The 27,794-nt window shown below is 37.7% G+C and overlaps 1 protein-coding gene across 2 annotated transcripts; it reads left to right on the top strand.

Annotated features, from left to right (window-relative positions):
• Positions 1 to 102: 102 nt before the first annotated feature.
• On the top strand, positions 103 to 26,521 carry ttbk1b (tau tubulin kinase 1b). 2 transcript variants are annotated; one of them, XM_084393658.1, is made up of 15 exons: positions 103 to 243; positions 2,996 to 3,139; positions 4,067 to 4,214; positions 5,602 to 5,675; positions 5,750 to 5,890; positions 5,978 to 6,082; positions 7,180 to 7,245; positions 7,429 to 7,521; positions 7,676 to 7,801; positions 8,873 to 9,027; positions 9,155 to 9,368; positions 9,478 to 9,653; positions 10,914 to 11,430; positions 22,117 to 23,453; positions 24,251 to 26,521. In XM_084393658.1, the coding sequence occupies exons 2-15, from the start codon at positions 3,032 to 3,034 to the stop codon at positions 24,693 to 24,695; spliced, it is 3,705 nt and encodes a 1,234-aa protein (XP_084249784.1). In that variant the 5' UTR covers positions 103 to 243; positions 2,996 to 3,031; the 3' UTR covers positions 24,696 to 26,521. The 2 variants fall into 2 exon arrangements, with proteins under 2 accessions (XP_084249784.1, XP_084249785.1); XM_084393659.1 differs by lacking the exon at positions 103 to 243 and adding an exon at positions 1,813 to 1,905.
• The last annotated feature ends 1,273 nt before the right edge of the window (positions 26,522 to 27,794 follow it).

The following is a 27,794-nucleotide window of genomic DNA, read 5'->3' as shown; positions in this document are numbered from 1 at the left end:
GCAGATGAGGGGGATTCACGCCTTGCGGGTTGCTACGCAACAGCCGTCCTCTGTCACGCATGTGCGCGGTGCATAGTGGGAGTATCCGTGCGATGCTGAATCAGTGCAGGAGCGGAGGAGCAGAGGAGGCTGAAAATGGTGCAGCATCAACCAGGGGAAGAGGCGCAGCGGTCGCGCCAACGGAATTATGCGGCTCTCCTTAAACTCTCAATTTGAGATTTTACTCCGACGACAGAAGAACAGGTTAGTAGATCGTTTTTTGTTTGCCAAAAGATTTTTTTAAACAAAGCGCTGCTCAGTAGCAATGAGCTTGTCCCGTGTATGTTGGCACCTTGTCAATTAGTGATGCTGCGCTGGCCCAGGTGCCCAACCGGGCACGCGAAACAAAATCTGTCACGGTCTCGACAAACTGTTAAGGCACTCGGGCCCGAGTCAAAAATAGAAACTAACCCATATTATATATATATTATTTATGCTTAAGAAAAATCATGAATAATTTACATTACATGCCACATAATGCAGCTGTACGTCAACAGCTCACGTGGCCTGCCATTGGGAGTTGTAGTTTTTCAGAGTTGACAATGACCAGTTCCGTATATGTCTATTGTCTCATTGATGAACGACATATCCCAAAGTGCTTTTCGCTTCAGGCTCGAGCAGGGGAATGTGCTGATGATTGTTAGGCATTGCCCCAATGGACGGTGATCAAACGACGGTTTGGGGGCGGGGCTTAGCCTTCAGGGCTGCTCATTGGATGAGACCGTGTTTGGGTGGGGTCCGTGCAGACGGATCCTTTTGGCACTGCGGAGAAAGAAGCTGAAGATGTCAGGAGACTGAGCCCACGCAGTCCTGTGCGCCTGACATTTAGTTAACTCAGAATAATGAAGTGCTCTCAGCGAATGCTTATGCAATCAGAATGTCATTATCGTTTTGTTAAAGTGTAGGCTACGAGTTGTCCAGGCAAACAGGTGGAGAGCCTGCTGCATGATGAGACTGAGGTTTATCCTTTGGACCCTGCACTTAATTTAATAATAAAGTCAGGTTTTTTAAATCAGGTGTCTGTGTATAAGATATTCAGCATAAAACACATTTAAAGATATTTCAAACCATCTGACTGAACATTATAAAATGATCTGCTAAGCATTATATAAAGTAATGGATTTAATGTAAGTTAGGCCTATTATATAGCCTAGGCTACTGTAAAAAGTGTTATAGAATATGAGTAATTTTTATTGTACAGTACTGAATACATTTTAAAAAAAAGTATGAATTACTTTATAGTGATATTATATATAGCCTAACTGTTATACTTATATTCTTGCATTTAAATTATGTTTATAGTAAAAAGGTACAAATTAACTTATAATTTATGATAAATAGGCATTCCCACAATTCTTTGCATGATTGTCTCAGTTGTTTAGATTTTATTTAGAGAGTTTGTTTTTGATTTTTTAATCATCATGCTTTTTGTTGCAAGATTATTTGTTACGTAATGTTTACTACGCTTACTATAAAAGTTATTTTATGTAATGACATATATAATTAGGGAGAGTAAAATACAGCAAACAATATGACATCCCTTAGTGCTTGTAACATCCACAGCTGCCAGTTTTTACTGTACATTGCCATAACATTACTATACATTATTTGTATAAATTATACATTTATCTGACATTTAAAGCATTTACCTTATATGTGTTTTTGAGCAATCCATTGCATTGTAAAATAAGTCGATAGATTTTTTTCTGGTGGTATAATTATGAATAATTATGTATACTGAAATACCATCCTGATTTGCTGTTCTGGATGTTAAGGGTGGAGAATAAGACGAGGTATTCCCTAAAATACCTAGGCCTACATGGCTATGCATTAACTTTCTCAGATGAAGGTGTCAGAAGTGTTAAGGTGAGAGTCTTTTCAGTTTTATTAATTAGATCTATGTATAACCCATTGCATTCTTTAGAGAGAAAATTAAATTTAGTGATTGTGAGAGTGATTGTGTTTTATAACGGTAAACAGGAAGAAATGTCTGAAATATGTTAAGGATTTAAGCATACACAGAGTATGCGAATATAAACTAGAAGCATGTGAAAAATAATCGCTGTTTCCATTTTTATATGGTTAATAAGTGCCTATAACATTATGAGAGCATGCTTAAGGGTGTAGTCCAGTTCTGACAGACAGGGCCTCTGTGTCTGACCGGCTCTAGTGGATACCTGATACTCTGCTGCAGACATTACAGAAATCTCGAAGAGGCGGTAGAGGATTTTTTTTTTCTTGTTCAGGGTCTTTGAATATGTGTGACTGTTTTCAGAATTCTCTGTTTTTGTAAACAGCATGTTTAACAATGGTTTAAGACTGTTGGAATGAATGAAATGTATGTTATTTTGGCCAAATTTTTGCAGCGGATGCCTTTGTACGACCTTAAAAAGGGTTCATTGATTATGGAAAAAAGCCCAGGCCCAGATTATGACCTCCAGAGAAACATATGTCTGTTCCTTCTGGTGTCTGTATTGTATTCTTCATTCTGATAGACACAGTGCTATTTTTGTTGTCACTTGTCTTGTGTTGGGTTGGTTTTGTAGATACTTCTTTTGCGTTTAGAGCTTAAAGATGATGATTTTCCTTAAGCTATTCATTTGCATTCAAGTTTTTTTTCTGAATGTGTCAATTCATTATTATTTTAGGGGAATACTTTCATGTCAGGATTTAAAACAGGAAATACTCAGAAAGTTTAAGTAAAAAATCAAATAGAAAGGTTATTATGAATGAATGAGGAATATGTACGATTATGTAAGCAAAATGAGAATATACCAAATACGAAAGCATTCTCAAATCCCTGTTATTTCTTTCAGGGTTTTTTTTTCACTCATATTTTTTGCTCAAATTATAATTAATAATAAAAAATAGTTGTATTTGGACTCCACAGTGCAATATTTTAAAATGCAATATTGTGGCAAACTAGTTTAGCAGTTGTGTGCACACTGTGTTTCAGGTAAATGGCAGGGTTTGGTAAAGTTCTGGCCAGCCGATGCAGTGCGTAGGGCCCGTTGTCCACGGCGACGAAAACATGAACGGGGCGGGGGAGCAGGTAGACATCTTGCCCCCCAACTGCTTGGTGAAAGAGCGCTGGAAAGTGGTAAGTGTGTGTTTGTCTATATTTAGGTGGGAGTGTGTTCATGGAATAAAGATGCCTGAAGTGTCTGTTGCCTTTGTGGCCTAATCGCACAGGACAAAATGGTCCACATATGACAGCAGATGCTTTTAAATCAACTCAGTCTGGCTTCTCTCCAAAATTCTCCCAAACCATTTGGTTGTGGGCCAGTTCATAGCACTTCTCCTTCAAGCAGATGTCCTCAGAAATGATTTGTGGCTGTTTTACTGTAATAATATCTTTGATGGGGATGGCTGAGTCTGACTCATTTGTTACTGGCTTAAACTGAATCCTGTTATAACTCACGTGATAAAGCATGTTTAAGCCAAGATTAATCGATATGTTCAGCGCATGCTACTAGAATTGAAATGCACGGAATTGAATTAAATCTTTCTTGAGTTTAGTAATATGCTCAGAGATCGGAGCAGCTCAAATAACTTAGGCAATCAAATTTTGTGATACAATTTATTGCATGTAAAACAAATCCTGCCTATTACAATCCACAAAAGCTTTTCTCTTCTGTGAATTTAGCTGTTTTAGCTGAACTTGTCCTGTTTAGCTAAGGGACTTTCTCAGGGCATGTTTATTTACGATGTACATTAAAAATAAAGGTTCTTTATTGGCATCTTTGAATCCAAGAAGGAGCTGTAACATTAATTTTCATTGCACAAAAGGGCCTTTATAGTGGAAAAAAGGTTCTTTAGATTATTAATACGTTCTTTACACAAATTTCTTTGGGGAACCCAAAATGGTTCTTCTATGGCATTACTGTGAAAACCATCTTTGGAACCTTTTTTTTTAAGAGCGTATATTTTGCGAGACCAGCTCTGTCTCAAAGCTTGTGGAAATGATGACACACAGGTTAAATCAATGCTCTGCTATGACTGACCTTGCTATTGTTTGTGTATTCAGCTGAAGAAGATTGGGGGTGGAGGGTTCGGGGAGATATATGAGGCCTGCGACCTGTTGTCACGGGAGAATGTGGCTCTTAAAGTGGAATCCGCCCAACAGCCCAAACAAGTGCTAAAGATGGAGGTTGCTGTGCTAAAGAAACTTCAAGGTGAGGAGACTGAGAGGATGTGTATGCATTTAGTGTCATATTCAAGTTAGCTAATCAGTTAGCTGTTGACAAACAGCACCGGTCATTGTGTCACTTGCAGCACCAAACTGTATTTGAGTTAAGCCTTTATCAATCTCATCCATCTCCAAGACACTAAGGGCCAGATTTACTAACAGCTTGGCGCCAGTGCAAACCCTCCTTTGGCGTTAAAAAACTGTCAGGATGTACTAAAGACACGCAGGGAGAAATTAGTGCTGAAAAGGCGGGACACAGGGCTATTTTTGCGGCTGACCTTGTTGCATATGCATTTATAGGAGTTTCCCTTTTAGACGCAACATTTATGGGAGGAGAGTATTTAAATGAATTTACTAAGGTTTACTAAATTTACCCAAAAAAGCTTGGTAGATTGTGTTGGTCATTATGGAAATGATCCGGCTGCATCTGTGTTCTTTCATTTGCGCATCATCAGTAGATCATGCGCAGAACTTTCCACTCCAACGCGCTTTTATGGGATTGCGCTCTCACACTAATTTGCCCTGTTTAGTAAATCTCGCCCTTAGTGATTTTGTTCCTCATATTTTTGTTTTAGTGGCTTAATGCAAGGAATATTCAACAAATGTGTCAGAAAACAACATTTAGGTATCCTCTATAAACTGCTGATAGTAAACTTTTTCACTGAATCAGTGTTTTCTTTAGTAGGCATATTAGAATGATTTCTGAAGGATCATGTGACACTGAAGACTGGAGTAATGATGCTGAAAATTCAGCTTTGCCATCACAGGAATAAATTACATTTTAAATTATATTAAAATGGAAAAAGTGATTTTAATTTGTGATAAAATTTCACAATATAACAATTTGTACTGTAGTTTTAATCAAATGAATGCCGCCTTGGTGAGCATAAGAGACTTCTTTCAAAAACATTAAATATGGGGTAGTGTAAAGTACATCTTTGTATTTAGATAATAAGGCATCAAGCAGGATCTGTAAAAATATGTGACAGTTCATCTGTTGTTAATATGCCCATCATAATGTTTTCAGATGTGCACATATGAAACACACACAGAGACACACTGTGACTTTCATGCCTGTCAAGGCAGTTAGCCTCAGCTGTAGTTCAGGCATACCACTGGGAGTCTGTATGAGTCTAATGAGCGTGAAGAACTGAAGGAAAGTGAGGTTACCACACTTTTTCTCCCTCCCTCTCTTTTTCGCCGCTCTCACATGTCTTTATAACCTTCATGGAGGACATGCTGGAATTCCTAGTGTCACCGCCTCTGTACCTGCTTGCTGAATGTGTTTCGTATGTGCGAATTAGTGAAAAAGCTGTAATATGTGTGATTTCAGTGGAATATCTGTGACATTACTGCTTTCATTTCTTGTGCAGGAAAGAATCATGTTTGCAAATTTATTGGATGTGGAAGAAATGACAAGTTCAATTACGTTGTCATGCAGTTGCAGGTACGGTATTTTTTTAAACTTCTTATTCTTATGTGTGTGTGAAAGAAACTGCAGTTGATTCTCTCTTTCTGTAGGGAAGGAATCTGGCTGATCTCAGGAGGAGTATGCCTAGAGGGACGTTCAGTATGAGCACGACTCTACGGTTGGGGAAACAGATCCTGGAGTCTATTGAAGCCATTCACTCTGTGGGCTTCCTGCACCGAGACATTAAACCTGTACGTCTCACTGTTTCCATCTCTTATCTTTCCCAATCCATTTACCTGGCTTCTGTCAACTGATTCTGGTCTCTCTCTTATCCTTAGTCTAATTTTGCCATGGGCCGATTGCCGTCTACCTGTAGGAAGTGTTACATGCTGGACTTTGGTTTGGCACGACAGTACACTAATACAAATGGGGAGGTGCGGCCAGTAAGTATTGCTTTTGCTTTATTTTGTGGTAGATTCTTCTTCTTCCTTCTTTATATTCTCTCAAATACTATTTGTCTTAGTTTTTAAATGTTTTATTTTATTTATTTTTTAATGGAAATAGCTCAAAAATGACCTAATAAGCAACATTTTTCACATTTGTTTCTTGCATGTGCAGTTTTTATATTTAGTTGTGATGCTTTATGTTTCAGGAATTATTTCTAGGGATGCACCGATATCACATTTCTGGCCAATTCCATTAAAGGGTTAGTTCACCCAAAAATGAAAATGATCACATAATTTATTCACCCTCAAGCCATCCTAGGTGTATATGACTTTCTTCTTTCAGCCAAACACAATCGGAGTTATATTAAAAAATATCCTGGCTCTTCCATGCTTTATAATGGGAGTGAATAGTTACTGAGATCTATCCATCATAAAAGTAATTTGTATGGCTCCAGTGGGTTAATGTATCATGCATCCCTATTTATTTATTTATTTTATTTGCCTTTCACTAATAAATGTTATTATTTGTATGTTTGAATTCATTTTTATGTTTCACTTTTCTCAGTTTTGTTTTGCAGTTCTGTTTTGGCTCTCATGTTGAATCGCATGCTCCCCCGCCAAAGATGTTTGTCCCTGTTACCATAGCGACAGTCATATTGTGAGTTTTCCAAAATTTTGGAAAGATTCCTTCCTTACCCTCTGAAGGCTTTTAGAAATTACACAATCCTCCCTAATGGTTGTGCCCTTAAATTTCAAATGCTGAATCCTGCAACATACCCCTTTGGACATATCCACACACCCCTGCCGTACCTTCTCATACTGTACCTGAATCCTACACCTTTACTATCTCTATGTAAGAAACTTCCTGTGTCTTAAATTAATTAGACTCAATCAGGCTAAGAATCCCCAAAAAGGTAAAAAAGTTATGAAAAGTAGCTATACATAATTCCTGTTGCTCCACCCTTCCTTATATTTCCTTTCCATGTTTGCTTTGTTTTGATTATGTATTTACTTATTCCAACCAAAGTGTTGAAGTATAAAATGAAAGTGATATGAATTCTTATTATGAGACTCTTTTAAATGTTCTGCTTCAGCCCAGGACGGTGGCTGGGTTCAGAGGAACAGTACGCTACGCTTCCATTAACGCTCATAAAAACAAGGTAAGTGTAGTGTCAGCTTCAGAGAGGACGCCCACTGACCAAACACAATCCAAACATATTCATGAAACATGTTCATTTGGCTTTATGCAATATCTAACTGTATGATTCTTGGCCAGAATAAGATACAATGAGATTTATGTTTTATTTTTTTAAAGAAGACCAATTTTTCCCCCTTCTTAACAGGAAATGGGTCGTCATGATGATTTGTGGTCGTTGTTTTATATGCTGGTAGAGTTTACTGTTGGACAGTTACCATGGCGTAAGATAAAAGATAAGGTAAGACAGTTGTTTCACACTCACATTAGCGAAGAAAATAGAACTGAATTGAGGGAATTAACCCTTGTTGTACTCAGTCTTAAGAGCTTTTGTTTAAAATATTTAAAGCCTTCAGAGTTGTTAATTGTGTCTATAATGTGTGTCTGGTGAACAGGAGCAGGTGGGACAGATTAAAGAGCGTTATGAGCACAGGATGTTGTTGAAACACATGCCCGCTGAGTTTCATGTCTTCTATGACCATGTGCTGGATTTGGATTATTTCACCAAACCTGATTATCAGGTAAACCCTTCACACACACCTCTAATCACCCACTTCCTGTGCTCTTACCTCCTTATTGAATTTTTGTGTGTGGCAACAGTTAATCAGACCAACTGCTAGATGTTTGTACATAGCTTAATGAGCATATTGATTCAATTTGGGAAAGATTTTTTGTGGTCGTCAGAGAAAAAAGATGAAGGAATATATATATATATATATATATATATATATATGTTTCTTGAGCACCAAATCAGCGTAATTTAATGATTTCTGAAGGATTATGTGACTAAAGGTCCTTGCACACTGAGTCCGAAATTTTCGCATGCGTTTTTTCGTATTCGTGAATATTCATGATTCGAGGGCTCTAAATTGTCAAAACACCATTCAAAATGCTTGCTACGGATGCGAAAAACACAGAAAATCGAACCTGATCCGAATTTTATTTTGACGGACGAAAGTTTCGGAGGCAAGCGTGATTGACATAACGTTAGGTCGTATTTATTTTTTAACGTGTGAAAATTTCGGATGCGAATTTCGGACTTAGTGTGCAAGGGCCTTAATAATGCTGAAAATGCAGCTTTGCCATAACAGGAATAAATTACAATTTACAAATATATTAAAACAGAAAACAATTGTACTGTATTTTTAATCAAATACCTGTAACTGCAGCCTTGGTGAGCATTAGAGACTACATTACAATTACATTAGAAAAAACATTACCAACCCTAAACTTTTGCATGGCATATATATACAGTATATATGAAGACTTCAGATGCAAAAGCCTCTAAGTCTGTCTAAAGTTTTTGTTTAATATTACAATTTTTATCAGGCTCCTATAGGTTTCTACCCAAGTACCAGCATTTCTGAATGGGTTGAGGCTGGGATTTAGTGAGTCTGAAGTGAAAGTATTTGATGAACGTATACCATGTGCGGAGAGCATTCACTCAATATTATTATCTCATTTTTGACAGAGGTGGCTTTCAGAGGCTTTTGCATCGGAGGTCTTCATATATATATATATATATATATATATATATATATATATATATAAATGAAAAATTAATTTTCTTTCTTTTCTTCTTCCTGGTCTAGTTGCTAATGTCAGTATTTGAAAACAGCATGAAAGAAAGGGTGATAACAGAAAATGAACCGTATGACTGGGAAAAATCTGGAACAGATACGGCCCTCCCCACCAGCACACACACACCACCGCAACAAAACACACGGCAAACTGCTGCCATCGTGGGGTAAGATTACGCTTATTACAACAGTATCAGGCCATTTCCACAATGGGATTTGAAATGACTGTGATTCTTATATGGTTTTGAATGATATGGATGCCATTCTGATATGGCTTTGAATTGTCTCTCTCAGGGTGGTGAATGTGACACTGGTACCTGGTGAATTACCGAGGGAAAACACTGATGATGTTCTGCAAGATGAACAATTAATTGAAGATGACCAAGAGAACGCCCCACCTGCTTTGATACCCAGGAGGCCTAGCGAACCTGCTCCAGCCCCACCTGGTGGTGAAGGATGGGATGAAACTGACTTCAATCGTAACAAACTCAGGATCAGCATCAGTAAGGTACTATTTTTTGATGTATAAAGCCCAATTATTCAAATTAATTGGATTCTAATTAGTTTGAAACATGCTTTTAGATCAATTAAGTGTTTAAAACGGCTTTTCCTCCTAGACACAAGTAGCATCAGAGGATGGGGAAGAGCCTGCCGGAGGAGGGAGGTCAGTTTCCCCAGCGAGGGGCGGAGAAGCAGACGCTCAGGCCCGCCCTCCAAGGTACCGGAGAGTAAACAGCCCAGAATCAGACCGCCTGTCTGCTGCAGAGGATAGAGGAGATGGTGCAGATAAACGGTAAAATTTATCACTCTATCCCTCTGGCTGACATTTAGCTTTCTAAAGGTCACTCGACCTCATGTGTCTTGTTGGTAATAAAAGCATTCAAAAGTGGCTTTCTGAGAAGAAATCATGTAAGGTTTTTGTTTTGCACTATAACATTCTTCTCTGACATTTCGGGTGGCATCTGGGAATTTACTGAAAGGAAAGTGCATGCTTGTCTTATTATGGAAACATATGGCATTTTTAAGATCAAAATGGCTTGGCATGCCTAAAAAAAAAAGAGTAAAATTAAAGATTAATGCAGTTTTTAATGGGTATAATTAAGTATAATCTTAAAATATATATTTTTCAACCTTTTTTGTTGACATTTCTGATTAATCTATCATTAATTATATAATTATGAAATTACCTCATAGGACTGTTAATTAATATTAGTAATAAATATTATAATATTTGATATAGTAAACATTGACCATATTTATTGGTGTCTAAATTATAATTATTAAATGTAATATTAAAGGTTTACAGAAATAATAGCACATTGTAGCTAATTATGCCAAACTACAACATTTGGGATAGCGTCTGATTCGATGAAACACAAATATAAATTTATTATAGTTATTTTGCTGTAATTTTATTCAAAGCATGCTGTATAGCAGTTTGTGGATAAACATATACTACCATTTAAACAATTGGGGATAGATAAGATTTTTTTGAAAAAAGTATTTTGTGCTTCTCTTAAGCTACATTGATTTTTTTGAATATATTAATGCAATTTTAAAATAACAGTTTTCTATTTTAATACATTTTTTATGTAATTTATTCCTGTAATGACAAAGTTGAATTTACAGCGTCTTTAGTCCAGTCTTCAGTGTCACATGATCCTGCAGAAATCATTCTAATATGCTGATTTGGTGCTCAAGAAATTAAACACCAGTACTTTTGTTGAAAGCATTATACATTATACACTCAAAATAACAACATTCATTTGTTCCCTTTCATTTGATTACCTGACCTCCATTGAAAGACCAGGTAACCATAGCTTAAAAGATCAAATGAATGTTGTATTCTTTTGTAGCATTTTAATTGTCTTTACTGTGACCTTTGATTTATGCAATTTAAATTAAAAACAATTGAATGCATCCTTGCTGAATACAAGTATTAATTTCTTTAAAAAACAAAACAAAAAAACAGTAGTATTCTGTAGTTAAATACTTTTAAATACATTGTTGTTCAGTTGATTCTGTGTCTTAGTCTTTGTGTGTTTTGTTGCAGCTCTCGTTTGGACATGCTGGGTTCTCCATCCAGGCACGTCTATTCTTCCCAGCCTGCTCAGATGTTCTCTTTAGACGCTGGACAGGGAGAAAGACTGGCCGGTGGCCGCCATGATGTCTCTGCAGACGGTGACCAGGAGGCCCACAGCAATGCCTTCATCCGCTCAGTCCCGCTAGCAGAAGAGGAGGACTTTGACAGCAGGGAGTGGGTGATGATTGATAAAGAAACTGAGTTGAAAGACTTCCATCCTGGGGCAGAGCCCACCACCTCAGGCACCACAGATGAGGAACCAGAGGAATTACGCCCTCTTGAGGACCACGAGGAGAGAAGAAGGAGAGGAGCGGTGCACGGGATGGGTGGAGCTGAGGCTGTTGTACGGCCCAAAACTCAACGTGGGGTGATGATTGTAGCAGAGGAGCAGGGTCTGGGACCAAGCCCCGCCCATTCACCTTGTCACTCGTTGCCTCAAACCTGCCCAAGAAGGAGGGAGTCGGAGCCGTTTGGACCTGATGGCCCGGTAAGTCACACCTGAGTGTGTATGTCTGGGCAAGTGTGTGTATGAACGAACCTTATCACTTTATATGTTTGATGATCTTTAGCACCCTGATAACAGCTTTTTGAAAGCTTAAAGGGATTGTTCACCCAAAAATGAAAATTCTGTCATCATTTACTCACCCTCGTGTTGTTCCAAACCCATAAGACTTTGGTTAATCTTCACAATACAAATTAAGATGTTTTTAATGAAACCTGAGATGTTTCTGTCACTCCATTGAAAGGCCAGGTAACCATAACTTAAAAGATCCAAAAAGGTTAAGGCGTCGTAAAACAAATCTATATTAATCAAGCGGTTTCATCCAAACCTTGTGAAGAGATATGATCGCTTTATATGATTTTACAGATTTAATTTAGGATGAACAGATTTAAATTAATTTTAATGTATTGGTTTTCATGCATCATGCACACATGAGAACCAAGCGCGTGACTCATGAATTTATATGTGAATAAAAGCCTGAATAAAATCTTTAATTAAAACTATCTTAATTTGTTTTTCGAAGATCAACCAAAGTCTTATGGGATTGGAACAACATGAAGGTGTTTTTTGGTTGACCTATCATTTTAAGTCTAGTTTGAAATGTAATTTATTGCATGTTATAATTTTTCCACATGCCATTGGTCTGCGAGTACATGCTTGTTTTCCACAGTCAACATGAATTTTACCACACGGCTCATTTTAGTTTTGTAATGTGACATATCTGAGTGAAATACGATATTCAACAACAACAAAAATTACTGTAGCAAATGGGCTGAAAGGATTGTCATTTCAGAGGAAGAGCAATTATTTTTTACTTTTTATTTATTATTTAGGCTTTTTAGAATAATGATGAATAGATAAAATTAATAGTTTACTTTATTAAAAGTAAAGATGGCCATTTTTGATTTCATGTTGTCTTTATAAGCCTTTTAGAGAAAGACTAGGCTACATGCTTCTAAGGACCCAACACCTGTCTAATTTATGTCTGTACTCGGTACACTGGTTTGTTTTTTGGTTTTGTTCCATCTTTGTGAATAAACACAATAAACAATAAATAAAACGGTAACAGCATACAACAAGGGTGAACATTAGTACATGCATTTGGTACAGAATTTATTAATATTATATTTATGATATATTTCCTTTTTGGGGTCGATAAGGTTTTTAATGTTTTTGAAAGAAGTCTCTTCAGCTCAATAAGGCTGCATTTATTTGATAAAAAAATATATATTATTACAATAAAAAAAAACAGTTTTCTATTTTAATATATTTTAAAATGTAATTTATTCCTGTGATACACAGCTGAACATTGTTAACATTTCAAGTTGTATTCCTTAATTTAATATGAACGAATGTACAAGTGTTGTTGTACATGATATCTAATGCATTAACTAATTTGAACAAATAACAAACAAACCCTGCTTAAACAAGATTCTGTGAAGTTCCTGAAATCTTGAAAGTCACTTTCTGAAACCACAAATATCCCTTACTGGGTGCTCTAGTGTGTGTGTGTGTGTGTGTGTGTGTGTGTGTGTGTGTTTAGGTTGTGTTTAAGTGTTAGGATATACTACTAGCATTTGCTCCTAGCTGCTGGGTGGGTTAGGGTTAGGGTTAGGGTATTTTATTTTACATTTTATTTTGATTGTACAATGTCATATTTTACATAATGACATTACCAGTACAAGAAAGTCTCTTTTAAGATACTGATAACTTGTATTGCAAGATAATTAGCATACATTGTTTGTATATAAGTGTATGTACGCCCCCCTGATGTATATGTGAGTGTGTTATGTAATCCTATACATTTGTGTTTAGTTGCATATTTTAAGGTTCTATGGTTGTGTGTTTGTGTGTGTGTGTGTGTGTGTGTGTGTGTGTGTGTGCACGTCATGCTCAACAGTTTACAGCCAAGCTTAGTTTGCTCATTGGTCATACGGTCGCCGTGATTTTGCCAAGTAAGACATGTTCCTGGATCAACATATTTTGTTGATCCTGGAACATCATTTCTGTCTGAAAATTTTGTCCTAATCCCTGTCTTTACTCAAAGGGATCAAAAATCTGAGGGAAATGATAGGTGAATAACACTGATGTAGAAGCACCTAACCCTGGTTGTAAGCCTAAACTAGATATAAACTGTAATCTTGTCCCCAAAAATCTGATTGGTTGATCGGAATGTTGTTCCAGGATCAACAAAGACGTTGATCAAGGAACATGTTGTACTTGGTGAAATCACGTTCACCTCGGTGGTCCAGGGGTCTGTGTGCACACGGTGGCTCCTTCACAACATGTAGAACATACATTCACTCACACCTAAGCTTAATCAAGCCTGTCTTTAGCGTTTAGACAGATGTGGGCTGGTCTTGTCCTCTGAACGAGTTACAGCACATCTATGTGTTTGTACCACCCATTTGATATAATGTATCGTATATCACTTGTTTTTTATTGGTGTGCTTTTGTGTGTGCATCACACATCACACACAAAAAAGACAAAAGACACGATTTTTTTCAATACTTCGCGTTTTAGTTTTTCCTCAGCCTGATTCCTCTTTTCCTCCACTCTTATTGGTCTTTTTCAGTTGGAGGAGGACAGGCCACACCCACATCACTCATTCCCGAGGCCCGCCCATTTGAGAAGACTGGCGTCGTACGTGTTTTCCTCCAATACCATGGACACGGAGCACTTCCCCCACGACCCCGCCCTCGGGGCAGCGGCCATTCAGCGCAGCCGCTCAGCTGAAAGCAGCCCCGCCCACCGTCACGCCCATCGCAGACACATGCCCCTGTTGCAGGGCAACCCCAGAGCCCGGCATTCTGTACTAAATATACCACGCCTACACATTCAGCAAATGCTGGCCAAACTTATGAACAAGACATGATTCACCCACCATCAACGTACACAGATGCACACGTGTGGTGCCGTTTTAATAGAAGAGGAGTACGGTGCCCGCTTTTGTGCCCATAGATGAAAAGAAATAATTATGGAAGCTTGGGCAATAAACTTGGTCTGTGATTGTGAGATCCGTGTGCGTGTGTGAGAGATTGTGTGTGTGTCAGCGAGACATGAGATCCTCTCTAGCTACACTGAAATGTGTTATTGGATATTTTAAATGAAAAGGTTCACCCTAAAATTACAATTGTGTTAACATTTACTCACCCTCATGTTGTTCCAACCCCTATGACTTTTGTGGAACTCAAAAGAAGATATTTTGAAAAATGTCCAAAAGTCAGTGCTGTTTTTGGACCACATTGTTCTTCATTGCATGGACGAAAACAAATATCTTCTTTAATGTTCCACAGAAGAAAGAAATTCATACAGGTATGGAATGACATGATGACAGAATTGTCACTTTTGGGTGAATTTTCCCCTTACTTGGGCCAATTGGAGAAAGATAAATCATTCTCCAAAACAAAGCAATTATGTACAATGCTGTAAGATGTATTTACTCAAAAAGACACTGTACACTAAATATTTTGTAAAAAAGAAAAGAAAAGCAAAAAAAAAACACATTTTTACCTCCTTGGAGGATGTTTGCAGAGCTGCTGGTGTCAGGTGGGACGGACACATTGACTAAAGTGATGAGAATATAATTTGTTGTTGTTGTTGTTGTTGTTGCTTTGGCCTCTTAGTATCTCATAACACCATCATGTTCTGTGTAAGAGGACAGATGTGATGCAGGCTGATAGTGTGATTGTGTTTTCAATGTTGAATGTCGGCCAAAAGCAGTTACTTAAAAAGGGTACGTTGCTGTTTGTTCGTATAGGACACTAGAAGGACAGTGAGTGCTTGCTAAGCTATTTTTGCACAGTCTGTTCGCATCAGTATGATCTCAGCATATATAGAACCTGTCAAATGCCACAACATGCACCTCCAGGCGGGATGAATGGCTTTCTTAAGCAAGCATGACAGAATTTGAACTGATGGATCTCTTTATATAGATTCTGATTGGGGTCTTTCGTAGCCGAGAGAAAGTGTGACATTAATCATATACAGCATGTGCAGGGTTCAAAGGCTTTGGACCTATAAAATAATCCATTTGCTTGGATCCTCTGGCATTTCAAGCAGAGTGTTTTCAATTTATAGAAGAGAAAATGAGTAAAGAAAGAGAGAATGAGTTGTGTATACACATGTCCAATGTGTGAGTAATAGGCCTGAATGAAATGCTCTGCATGGATAAAAGTATGTGGACACACATTTCTATTTAATGAATTTGGCTGTTTCAGCTACATCCTTTACTAACAAGGCTGCATTTAAGTCTACTTTTTTTATGCCCTTCCCTCGCTAACTTTCCCCCATCTCGTTTACACGGATGTGCATCATTGCTTAAGTTGCGCGATTGCCCACTACTGGCGGAACCCTTGCAATGTGTTTAAATGCAATACCTCTTCTTCTTGTTCTCCTTCTTCTTCTTCTTCTTTCTTCTTCTTCCGCCTAATTTTGCACACAGATAGAGGACAGTCTGAACAATAACGACAGCAATTTTAGAGTCTCTAACTCAATCCCTCTAGTGCCACCAACTGTCCAAATTTGCACTCACATTTATGCTAATACTGTTTGAACCTTAAGGGCTAGAAACAAAAAATCCGCCATTTTGAACTTTTGCGAACTCCTCCTAGACCGTTCAACCGATTTTTACAAAAATCTAACCAGATGATCTTTAGACGATGCAGACAAAAATTGTTTTTCAATTCTGAATTCAAGTTGATTTGTCAAACCGTTCTCGTATAATGGTCAAACAGATTTGACGAAGAATACGCCAAAATAGACATGAGGCAATGCTTAGATCTCCGCAATGCTGTTTCCTATCCAGATCACAAGCATAACTTGAGGGTATGTGCGGTGTTTCGCCACTGTGCCACCTACTGGTCAGGAGATATGAAAATGGATATTTTTGCTTATAACTACTGAACAGTTTGACCAAAAATCAAGAGACTGGTCTCTTAAGATTCGGTGCAGCATGCCTATTGTAATAATACTGCTCTTAATTGATTCTCTGAGTCATGCTGAGAAGATAGATAACAATTTTGTCAGACTTGGCCGAATTTCCTGTCCTCTATTTTGATTTTCTTTAAAAACGTAATTTTTCGAACTCCCCTTAGTTCGTCCAAAAGTCAGATCATCTTCAACCTATGTCGGCAAAAAGTTGTGGATACAGTGTCAATAGACAAAACCATTTTCGTATACCGCATCAATGAATTTGATGGCATAATTCCAAACTGCAACTGAGGCTGTATCTCTGGAAATATTTGTCATACTGACACCAAACTTTATGTGTGTAATTATCACTCAAGACTGACCACACCCGATCAATTTGGTGTCAGTGCCCCCTATTGGTCAACAGTAGCAATTATGTTACATTACAAGTGATTGTACTTATGGGCTTTGAACAATTTTGCTTAAAATCGTCTACATGGTCCATGGATCTGCTTGAAGCGTACATTTTGAGTAGATTTACTCCCTTGGTCAAAATCAAGGAGATGATTGTCTGTCCAAATAAACTTCCCTCGCCCACTTGACAAAGTTGAACGCACAATGGCGATGGGGATCCCCCAGAGGGGAAATGCTTAGGGAAGTTCACGAGTATATTTCTAAAAGTGGAGTTAAACGCAGCCCAGGTATACAGCCGTACAACCTCCTCCTAAACATTTTTAGGTAAATGGCCATGGTTTAAAAAATATGCTTAACAATTGAATGTCGGTTTGGTGTGTGTTTACATACTTTTGGTCATGTAGCCTAGATTAATTGTGATATCACATTGTCTTCCATATTAGCTATAAAAATTAATTTAAAGATGATTTTCTCTTCCATAATTATTTAAGTCAGTATTACAGAAACATATGCATATTGCTTTCAGATAGAGGGATATTAGGTTCTATGTGAACTTAAGCAGTGTTTATCTGAGGGCAAGAAAGACATAAACAACATCCTCTATGTCAAGACATCTGACTAATAGTTAGTGAGTTGAGAAATTTATAAAGTTCTGGAATAGAGATATATTATATATATTATATATCAAAGTGCAATAGAGATCAAGGCAATAGGAGCGTAAAAGGAAGACTGAGCCTCTTTCTTTGGTTTTGTCACACATGCATTAATGGTTTGATGCACACATGCAGATATTTGAACTTGACTATAATTTATCATTCAGCAAATGAATGTTGCCATTTTTGTTCCTGGGCCTAGACTTGACATTCTACGTTAGTGTTTAAAGTCACAATAGTCACATAAATCAATGCATAAATAAGCTTTTGAATGCAGAAGCGCGGTATCGGTGTCATAGAAATTAGATCACATATTGTGTAGTAATCAGGCACGATGCAATAAACTGACAAGTGTTACGTTTTTTTACATACATAAATACATACATACTATTATAATGTTTATTAATGTTTTGAATTAGCTTTTATTTTTATATTTGTTGTCTTCTTTTTAATTTTAGTTTAAGTTTTTGTAATTTTGTTATGTGATTTTGTCATTTTTATTTAACTTATTTTTTTGTAATTTTAGTACTTCAACTTAAACATTTATTTCAGTTAGTTATTATTTCAGTAACATTTCAAATTTTTTATAGTTTTAATTTTAGTTAACAATAAAACACTGCTTCTGATTGGCTGATTGTGTCACATTTTCACAGACAGACAAGTTGGTTGTGCCTGGTTAATGCACAAGAGTTAGATATTTCCTATGAAAAATTAAGTAGCATTCACACATTATTGAAATTATCGCTTTATCCTCTAGCCTCAGTTCAGTTGAGATATGTACATATCTGTTGGGAGATTGATTTTTTTGTCAGTGTATTAATGTTTCACTTAAAATTCATGCTGTAGAAATGCTATATGACTCAATGCTGGATATCAATGCATATGCGAACCATCTTGCTGAAGATGTAGAATTTCTTCTTAAACTATAATTTGCCTCGCTGGGCCAACTGCACCAAACTCTGAGTGGTAAAAAAACACATGAGTAAAGACAAAGTTCATTATTTATGTAATATTGGTTTGGAACTCAGTGTTCATAGCAGTTGGCTCCTGGCATCTGTGCTGCTTTGCTTTGGGTGTTTTAATGCAATTTACACCAACCACTGTTTATCTGGAATCACCAATGAACTGTAATGTGTATGTTCAGAAGAGTTTGTAGTCTGAATTGTGTGAAACAGCTGATCCAAATGTCTTCCTAACGGAGAAGAGTAGCACAGACTGAATGAGTGTATATATGTATACAAAAGCTCAGCTGTAAATGAACCCGGGTTTTTATTTGTTATACAGGATAATAGTACCGGTAATAGTAATGATTTCTGCATCCCAAAGATTGTTAATTGATGAGGCATCAAATACACTACTGTTTAAAAGTTTGGGGTTGACGATATTTGTTATGGTTTTGAAAGAATTCTCTTATGGTCACCCAGGCTGCATTTATTTGACCAAAAATACAGTAAAAACAGTAATATTTTGAAATTATTAACCGTTTTCTTTTTTATTATATTGTAATGTAATGTAAAGGCAACACTGAATTTTCAGTAGCCATTTCCCAATGTCACAGGATCCATCACAAATTATTATTCTCCTTTTTTTTCATCAGAAATCATTTTAATTTGCTGATTTGGTGCTCAAGAAACATTTCTTATTATTATCAATGTTGAAAACAGCTGTGCTGCTTAATATATTTGTGGAAACCGTGATACATTTTTAGGAATTTTTTGATGAATAGAAAGTTCAGAAGAACAGCATTTATTTAAAATATAAATATTTTGTAACATTATGAATGTATTTACCTTTTGATCAATTTAATGCAAAAGTATTGATTTCTTTTTTTTAAATCCCAAACTGACCCCAAACTTTTGAAAGGTAGTGCTTATACACATTTGATCAGATTTAATCTGACAAGACAAATATCTTTTTATTAGTATATTTAAATTCTTTCAATTTCTTATGAAGAAAATAATTGCCCAGGAAATGTAGTATTTCCACGCTGATAAAGATTTAAAGAGTCACAAATTTCTTCTCTGCTTTACTGAGAGACTGTAAATAATGATGTCCATTACTTCTGAATCTTAGTGTTGTTACATGTAGTACCATGTTTTATGCTAAATTCATTATAAGCCGAACAGCTTTTAATTGCAGTCCTGCTTCATGCCATTCAACATTCATAACCTCTCACATTCTCTGTCTCTAACTGGGTCAATCTTTGAGCTTGTCTGAACTCCCCAGAGACAAACCTTGAGCTCCGAGCAGCGTGAAACAGCGTTTAGCAACGTCTGTTTGTATAGAAAAACGTTAAAATGTATTCTTTCTATCTATTTAATAACGTGCTGGGAAAAGTCTAAAACCATGTAGATGGCTTCTCACACATCAGTATTGTTATGAAGAAATTTGAAGAAATTTTTTTAGTCAAAATTTATATCATACGCTGGACTTTTTATTGCTGATAAATGTTACTCGTCATCATCAGGTAATCCCAGACCTGCTCATAGAAGCGTTACATGTGTGAATCAGGGTCAAACTTCAACTGCAAGAGTCTTTCACAAAATAGCTAGTGCAATAAACACTATAGGGACTATATAGTAGACTTAATAGTATTATGTACAAGCATGTATTTTTGGCTTTTGTAAAAGTATAAGTCTTTGGACAGATAGCTGAACATGCTGCTGTACTAACACATTCCTCTGTCTCATTCTCTCTGTTTGTGTCCATCGCTGTACATACTGTTGGCTGAGCACTGTCTTTGAGTCTACACTTGAAATCACAAATGGGCTAAATCATTTAAAAAATATTACACTGTAAAATGGACTTTTGTGCCTTTTTAACTATGTATGTCATTCTAAAAAGACAATCCTGCAAAGCTTGTATACAACCAAATCACAAGTAAATAATCAGAAAAATGACTAAATTGTGGTCTCTTCTCTCACAATGTGGTCCAAAATTGTTTTTTAATTTCTGTATTCTTATTGTGCATATACAATTTTATTTTAATTACTTTTATTTATTTCTATATATATATAGGCTATATATATATACATATATATACACAGTTGTGATCGAAATTATTCAACCCACATTGCAAATCAGGTTTATTGGCAAAATTTACAGACTTTCAGGTGTTTGCAATGAACAAATCAAACTAAAGTAATTGTATGTATGCAGTATGCTTCATTCCTCTTCCTCCAGACATACCGCTGATCCATAGGGTCGAAAAGTTCCAGTTTTGTTTCATCGCCTCACAGAACAGAATCCCATAACTTCTGTGGCTTATTTATATGATTTTGAACAAATTGGAGCTGACTTTTTTTGTGCTTTTGGGTCAGTAGTGGTGAATGTCTTGGAGTTCTGGCATGGAAACCGCATGCATTTAGTACGTGCCTTACTACCTGTTGCCACCAAGTCTTGCTCCAGGTCTTTTGCTGTCACTTGAGGTTTTTCCTGAACCCAATCTGGTCTCAGAAAATATAACCACTGTTCCTTTAACTTTGAGCTTGCAAACTATGCTTCCAACCGTGTCTCTAGGAACATTTTAGTGCATTCGCTTTTTGTATCCTGTTCCTTGTTAGTGATGGTGATGATATCTTCTCTTTAACTTTTTGGACCATTGTTTTGACTTAGCCATATTAGTAACATGCAGTCAAACATGACACTCAACAAACCTGGCTAGTTCAGATATTTCATGTGTTCTAGCTCAAGCACACCTGGTGCAACTAATGAAGTTCTTGATTAGTTGCATCACGTGTGCTTGAGACAACACCTGTTTTGCAGATTTGTACTGTTGTGAGAGATTCTATTCAAGGGGTTGAATAATTTTGAGACTGCAGTCTTCAAAGTTGCATTTTCAGCTGAACTTGGGGAAACCACATAGCTGAGCTATTTTAAATACTTTTGTTTGATTTGTTCATTGCAAACAGCTTGAAAAATTCTGTACATTTTGCCAACAAACCTGATTTGCAATAACGTTCTGTCGTTCAAAGGTTTAAGTTTTTTTTTTTAAATGAATACTTTTATCCAGCAAGGATGCATTAAATTGATCAAAAGTTCAAGTTTTAATCATTTTTATTATCATTTTCAAAATTATGAAATTTTGAACTTTTGATCAATTTAATGATACATTTTTGATCAATTTTCAATACATACTACAATTCATGATACTTTTATTCTCCAATAATGCATTAAATTGATCAAAAATCAATCGCAGAGTTAGTTCTGGCAGGTTACATCAGTCAAGCTCGCTTACCCTAATTAATTACCCTCCTCCATCCCCAGCTCCTCCTCTCATCCAGTCAGGACTTGGCCTTCTGATATTCCTCTTCGATTCAGACTAATTTCTCTTGAATCATGTTGTACATTACATTATTGAACATTAATGATTTCTGCAATACATTTATGTTGGTTCTGTTCTGTTTACCCTAAGGGGGGTTATTGCTGCTGTCCCTTCTCTTGTCCTTGCTAGGCTGCAGGGAGTTCTTGCCCAGAACAGAACCATACCACCAATCCAAACTGTATGCTAATTTTCAATCATCTTTGATGATAGTGGTCCTGACAGAAGTTGTATATGAAATTGCATTAAGCATTAAATTGCATTAAGCAAAAAAATATTTATTTTTCTAATACTAATACTAATTTGAACTTATCCAGCTCTTTTAACATTACTTCACTCATTTCTTTTCTCTTTTTCTTGCATTGTTACAGGAGATCGCAGTGGCTGAACCTTCACCGTCTTCCTCTCAGCGTATGAAGCGAGTCGACTTTGTGTCCGGTGTGTTGATGTTTGATGATCTCAGAGATGAGGGTGCAAAGAATGGAGGTTCTGGCAGTGACGGAAGCCCGCGCAGTAGTGAGGGAAGTCCGGAGGGCGCTGCGTCTACCCTACTCGCCCCCACCCACCGGGACCACGACCAGGAAGAGGGCTCACGCACGCTAGTGCTTGTGTCTGCTGGTAACGGGCAAGTCTCACCTGGAGACGGGCAGGGAACACTCGCCGCATTGACACCGCAGGGAGAGCGGCCCATACCAGAGGAATCCGAACCTGGGACTCTTTCCTCTGTTATTAGGTCTGAGCCCAGACCTATCATCATGACATCTGCAGCTGTAATCACCAGCGGTTCTTGCTCGCCGCCTTTCACCAAGGTGGAGCGCACTTTCATCCACATTGCTGAGACGACACATCTCAATGTCATGACAGCCAGACATCGCCCGCCTGGACTGGATGAGGTGATACCTAAGTGTGAGGTGACGGGTGGAGAGAAAGAGGAGAGGGAAGGGGTCAGTGAACGAGAGCAAAAGGAGAGCAATAGAGAGAGGATTACAGTAGAACGGGAAGAGGATGAGAGGAAAAAAGTAGAAAAAGAAGGTGAAAATGGCAGACAGGCTGAAGAAAAAGTAAATAAAAGTGGCAGAGAGGAAGCAGAGACTGTGTTTTTAGCTGAGTCACATGACCAGCCAGAGACTACAGCCATTGAGGAGGAAGTCTCCAGAGAAACCAAAATGGAAGTCGGACCAGAAGGTGTCGTGCCAGAAGTCGACCTGCAAAGGGAACAGGAGCTGGAAGAGTGTCAATCTCCGACCCCTGAACAAAACAGAGATACAGAGGTGGAGGATGAGAAGGACATGTCTCCACCGGAGGGAGAGTCACCCAATAGAAAGCCACTCCCACAGAGGCAGAGCCGTATTCCTGTTCTTATGTCGGAGGAGGAAATGGGCTCAGACAAGTCATCGCAGAGTCAGGAGCAGTTGCAGCGAACTCGCAAAAGCCGACAACAACAGCTGGCCCGCTTTGTTCTGGAGCGCAAACAAATACATCTGATTCGTTCTCGCTCCGCCTCCTCGCCCTCCCCTACACTCTCAACCACTGCATCTGAGGATGAAACCCACCAATCAGACGACTCTAAGAGAGGAGAGAGAGGAGCAGATGGGAGAATTAGGAGCAGAATCCCTCGGCCTGTCACACCCATCAGGGGGTCTTCTGACCAACTGGGGGGCACGACCCTCCTGCAAACCCAGAGATCTGTGTCTTTCATTCAATACAGGTTGGTGGAACAGAATTGCAATTTAGAAGTCATTCATTTGAATCTACACTACCAGTTAAATGTTTGAACACACTGAATTTCACTGAATTTCACTTTCCATCTAAAGGCCTATTGATATGTGTTTGTGATATATGTATTTATATATCAGTCAAATATAAAATGTGCCTGCCAGAACCTATAGACTTGTGGGCAGTGCAGTTTGAATCCCATCTCGTGGTCCAATATACATGATATAATAAAGGAAAAAATGGCAAAAATAAATATTTTATAAATTAAATAAATATATATGTAACAAAATTATGTGTGTATATATACATATATTTTTTTGTATTATTTTTTCAAGCTGGACCTTTTTTTTTGTTAATACAGAATTCCCTTACTCCCTACCTGGAATTTTTTTTATAAAAGAGTATAAAAAATAAGTATAACAAAATAATTATTAGCTATAGTTTTATGATTCTCTCCAGGTTTAACAGTACTCTATAATTGTGGGTTATAACGCACAGAAAGTAAAACATTTAAAGGATATAAAAAAATACAAACTGTATATAAAAATATATAAAATATATAGCTGCCTTTATATTTTAGGACAGAGGCATCATCACATTTGGATGTCTGTTTATAAAATCTACTTACTTTTTTGAAATTTCTTGCTCGTAATGTGAAATGTAAAATTGTGAAAACTGAACCTCAGATTTAGCTTGGCACTTTTACTGACAAACTATGTAAGGAACCTTATACAGACTATCCTATAATAGCTCTGAGTGATATGACTCATTCTTTCCTCTCTCCAACAGAACCAAAAGTTCTGTCAATCCCAGGATTCAAAAGTCTGCAAGTCTGCACACAAACATCCATCAGCAGCCACCTAAACCTCAGCTCCGCCCCTCAAAAACACTTCCACCCCGTCCTCCATCTTCAGGCCCCTCCCACTCACAGGGAAGTCGGACCGCCACACGTACTATTACTCGTACCTTAACTCTTAATTCCACTCGAAGCATTAGCACCTCCCCTCGGAGCCACGCCACCTCTCGCACCGACAGCCCCTCGCCTCAGCGCATTCGCCGACAGCCTATAGCCAATGAAACGCAACGACAGCCCCAGCAGCCCAGACCTCCTTGCCCGTCGCAGTCCAAATCCAAACCTCAGGACTCCACCCCCAAAAAGAGCAAAACCCAGCCATCAACCTCATCTCAAAAAGCGAAGAAAGACTCACCGGACTCAAAGACTACAACGAGATAATTACACTGCATTGAAGGACTTCATTCCTCCAGATGATCTTCATCCTCAGCATCATCATCATCACAATCAACAGTGTTGAACTGCACCTCTCACAACACACAACAGATTCAACCAAACATGTTCGCTATTCAGCCAAGTGACTGCAGCAGCTACTGAAATACCTCTGATGAGGAGAACCTCTGACATTCATTCACACAGTGAGTGTACAAAACTGTGTGAGGGGAGGGCGAGTTGTCATTAATGAAGTGTGTTGGACTGATGAACACACCTCATATGCCTTAAACCTGCAAAGGAAATAATTGCTGCCATCACAACAAAGCTTCCACAGGCTCTATCCTTCTGTCCATGGCGCTAATGTCACTATCATGTTCAATAATACAATCAATCCCATTGTACAAGTTAGAATCGGGTTTTACTGCAGCTTTAAAGCTTTTAAATGCATTACTGTACATGCCATTTATTTGATTTGAATATCACTTCCCAAACTGTTCACTAACATCACAATATCAGAAACTGGAAAAAAATAGCTTTATTTAAACTTACAAAAACCTAAAATGTATCAAAAGTCCCAAATTGTCTAGTTGGTGTTTGGGACAGCCTCAAGTCAATTACTGTGTGCTAAAATTTGTATTTATCTCAAACATAATTATAATAATCATATGCACCTAGACTTGGTAGTTCTGTGCAGAATATACTGGGGGAAAATGTCATATGGTACATAAATCTGGTATTAATACCTAAATGTAATCTTGATGACTAATGTTGCTGCTACAGTTTGATGTCAATCATATAATCATCTTGGCCCCGCCCACTGTATGTGTTTCTCTCTCTGATCAATCCATCCGTGACACTCGTCTGCTAAATTGACTTATAACCGGATCCCGGACCAGCGGTATGCATTTGGAAATGCTCGTTCTGTTTATCGTCTTTTGCAAAACTGTAGATAATGTAAGCAGTACTTTTGAAAAACAAATTTATATTTTTGTTCCAAAAAAAACAACAAAAGATGAATGGATGACAATAGGATTAACTTAGTTGCATTTTTCTCAGTCTCAGACTGATCTGTATGCAACTTTTGCAGTTCAAAGAACACTGGAGGAAGCTGAGTGAAGGTCAAAGAGAACATCAAAGCTTCTCAAAAATGACACACACTAAGGAGAATAAAGCAGCAGGAGACCAATAATGTGTGTTAAAGCAGCATGTCTGGGGTGTGTAAATGTACTCTAGGATGTTATTTTTTATGCAGTACTGTTACTCCCGAGTGTCTACTGCATGTGTTCAAAGGCCGGTAATCTGACGTGGAGTTTAAATGACTAAGGTGCTATAAGAGTTTTCCTTCATGCCTGCTCTAGTCATTGGTGTTTTTCCCCATCCTGTGCTTGGAATAAAACCTGAATACTCATGACGATTGTCAAATCAACGGAGGAGAAAAATGTCCTTAGTGCACACTAGCCAGTGTTATTTGTGAGTTAACTTAAAGGGAGTGCTTGATTTGAACCATGCCCCACTGCAAAACCATTGCATGCTGTTGTTTGGATGAAATAAAAGGAAAACACTTTCTGCTGTATGTTCCAGAATGTCCCATCGGCAGAGAACTTTGAAGACTCTCTCTGCTCTTAATACAGACAAGATATGAGGAAAGACATCTCCTCGTGGTTGGTCATCTCTTTTCAGAGTGTCGCTTTAAGAGAATATGCATGAATGTGTTTCATGAATCATGATTGCTTAACTTATCCTAAGGAACAACCTTTCTGAGTTATACAATTTAAAATTATTACAAATTATCAACGATGCCATTCAATAAACGCAAGTTTCATCACTGTTTCAGTTGATGGTTTTGTATCTTTTTTTTTTCTTTTCAGAAAAGAATAGTGGATGTTCTGCATAGGGAATCTGCTTGTCCTGGCTGTTGTGAAAGTGAGAGTGAATTGAGAATCATCTGCACAAGAATTAAGCAATAACAGAGAAGCCAGAACACTATGTAATCACATCATCTTTGATCTTAGTGTCCTTCAGACTAGTGCAAGCATTACTAGTTCAAGATGTTTCATTAATAATGGTGGGGGAACAATAGGCTAGTAGTAAGGTTTAAAAGTTTTGGGCTGCATTTATTCATTCAGAAATACATTAAAAACAGTAATATTGTAATATTTTCTATTTGAAGGTATTTTAAATTGTATTTTATTCCTGTGACGGTAAAGCTGAATTCGCAGCAGCCATTACTCCAGGCTTCTGTGTGCATACCTCATACCGATCCAAGCTACATGCATCCTCTAATTTTATACTAAATGTCAATAATAGTACAGTTGACAACATTATGTAATCGCATCTGATCTTTGTGTCCCTCAGACTGGTTCAAGGATCACAGCCAGAAATTGTTGGATCTGTTAACCTTTTTTAACCAACACTTATAACATTCATTCACTGAAAATGTCATTTTAAAGTCTAATCTCTTGACAGAACAACCTTTTCAAGCACAAACAGTTGTTAAGATGGGATTGGGGCAAAAATAAACTTTTAAATATTGTCTAATCTTGCCTCTGCAGGTTTGGATTCCGTCTGCTAGTTGAGAACTGCAGATTTATAGGTCTTTACATGGGATCACTGATTCTTTACTTGGTCAGTTCATGTTGCTGAAGTGGTTTTGTGTAATAATTTGGTTGTATAATACCTGTCAGTGGTCATTACAGTGATTGCAAGTTAAAGGGTTAGTTCACCCAAAAATGAAAATTCTGTCAGTAATTACTCACCCTCATGTTGTTCCAACCCCGGAACCTTCGTTCATCTTCGGAACACAAATTAAGATATTTTTGATGAAATCTGAGCGCTGGCTCACTCCTCCATAGACTCCATAGGAGTGAGCCAGCGCTCAGATTTCATCAAAAATATCTTAATTTGTGTTCCGAAGATGAACGAAGGTCTTACGGGGTTGGAACAACATGAGGGTGAGTTTTGGGTGAACTAACCCTTTAACTGTTCATCATCATATTCCAGTCTGATTACTCTGATTGGGATTTCAGTGTTTCTACAGCGAATTCCTGTGGTTAAATGTCTCTCTCGGTTTCCTGTGAGGATTTTACAGAAAAAGCTCTAATTCTA

The sequence above is a fragment of the Rutilus rutilus genome, assembly GCF_951802725.1.
Source record: "Rutilus rutilus genome assembly, chromosome: 21".
In the NCBI taxonomy this organism is placed as follows: domain Eukaryota; kingdom Metazoa; phylum Chordata; class Actinopteri; order Cypriniformes; family Leuciscidae; genus Rutilus; species Rutilus rutilus.
Note: the sequence above shows the minus strand (reverse complement) of the source record. Positions and strands in the feature narration are given on the sequence as shown.

What these genes read in the sequence shown, in the direction of transcription:
- ttbk1b (XM_084393658.1), top strand. Translation starts at nt 3,032, where the DNA reads ATGCAGTGCGTAGGGCCCGTTGTCCACGGCGACGAAAACATGAACGGG. An exon ending in TGTGCTAAAGAAACTTCAAG is followed by an intron (nt 4,215 to 5,601) that starts GTGAGGAGACTG and finishes TTTCTTGTGCAG; the next exon opens with GAAAGAATCATGTTTGCAAA. An exon ending in CGTTTGGACCTGATGGCCCG is followed by an intron (nt 11,431 to 22,116) that starts GTAAGTCACACC and finishes GCATTGTTACAG; the next exon opens with GAGATCGCAGTGGCTGAACC.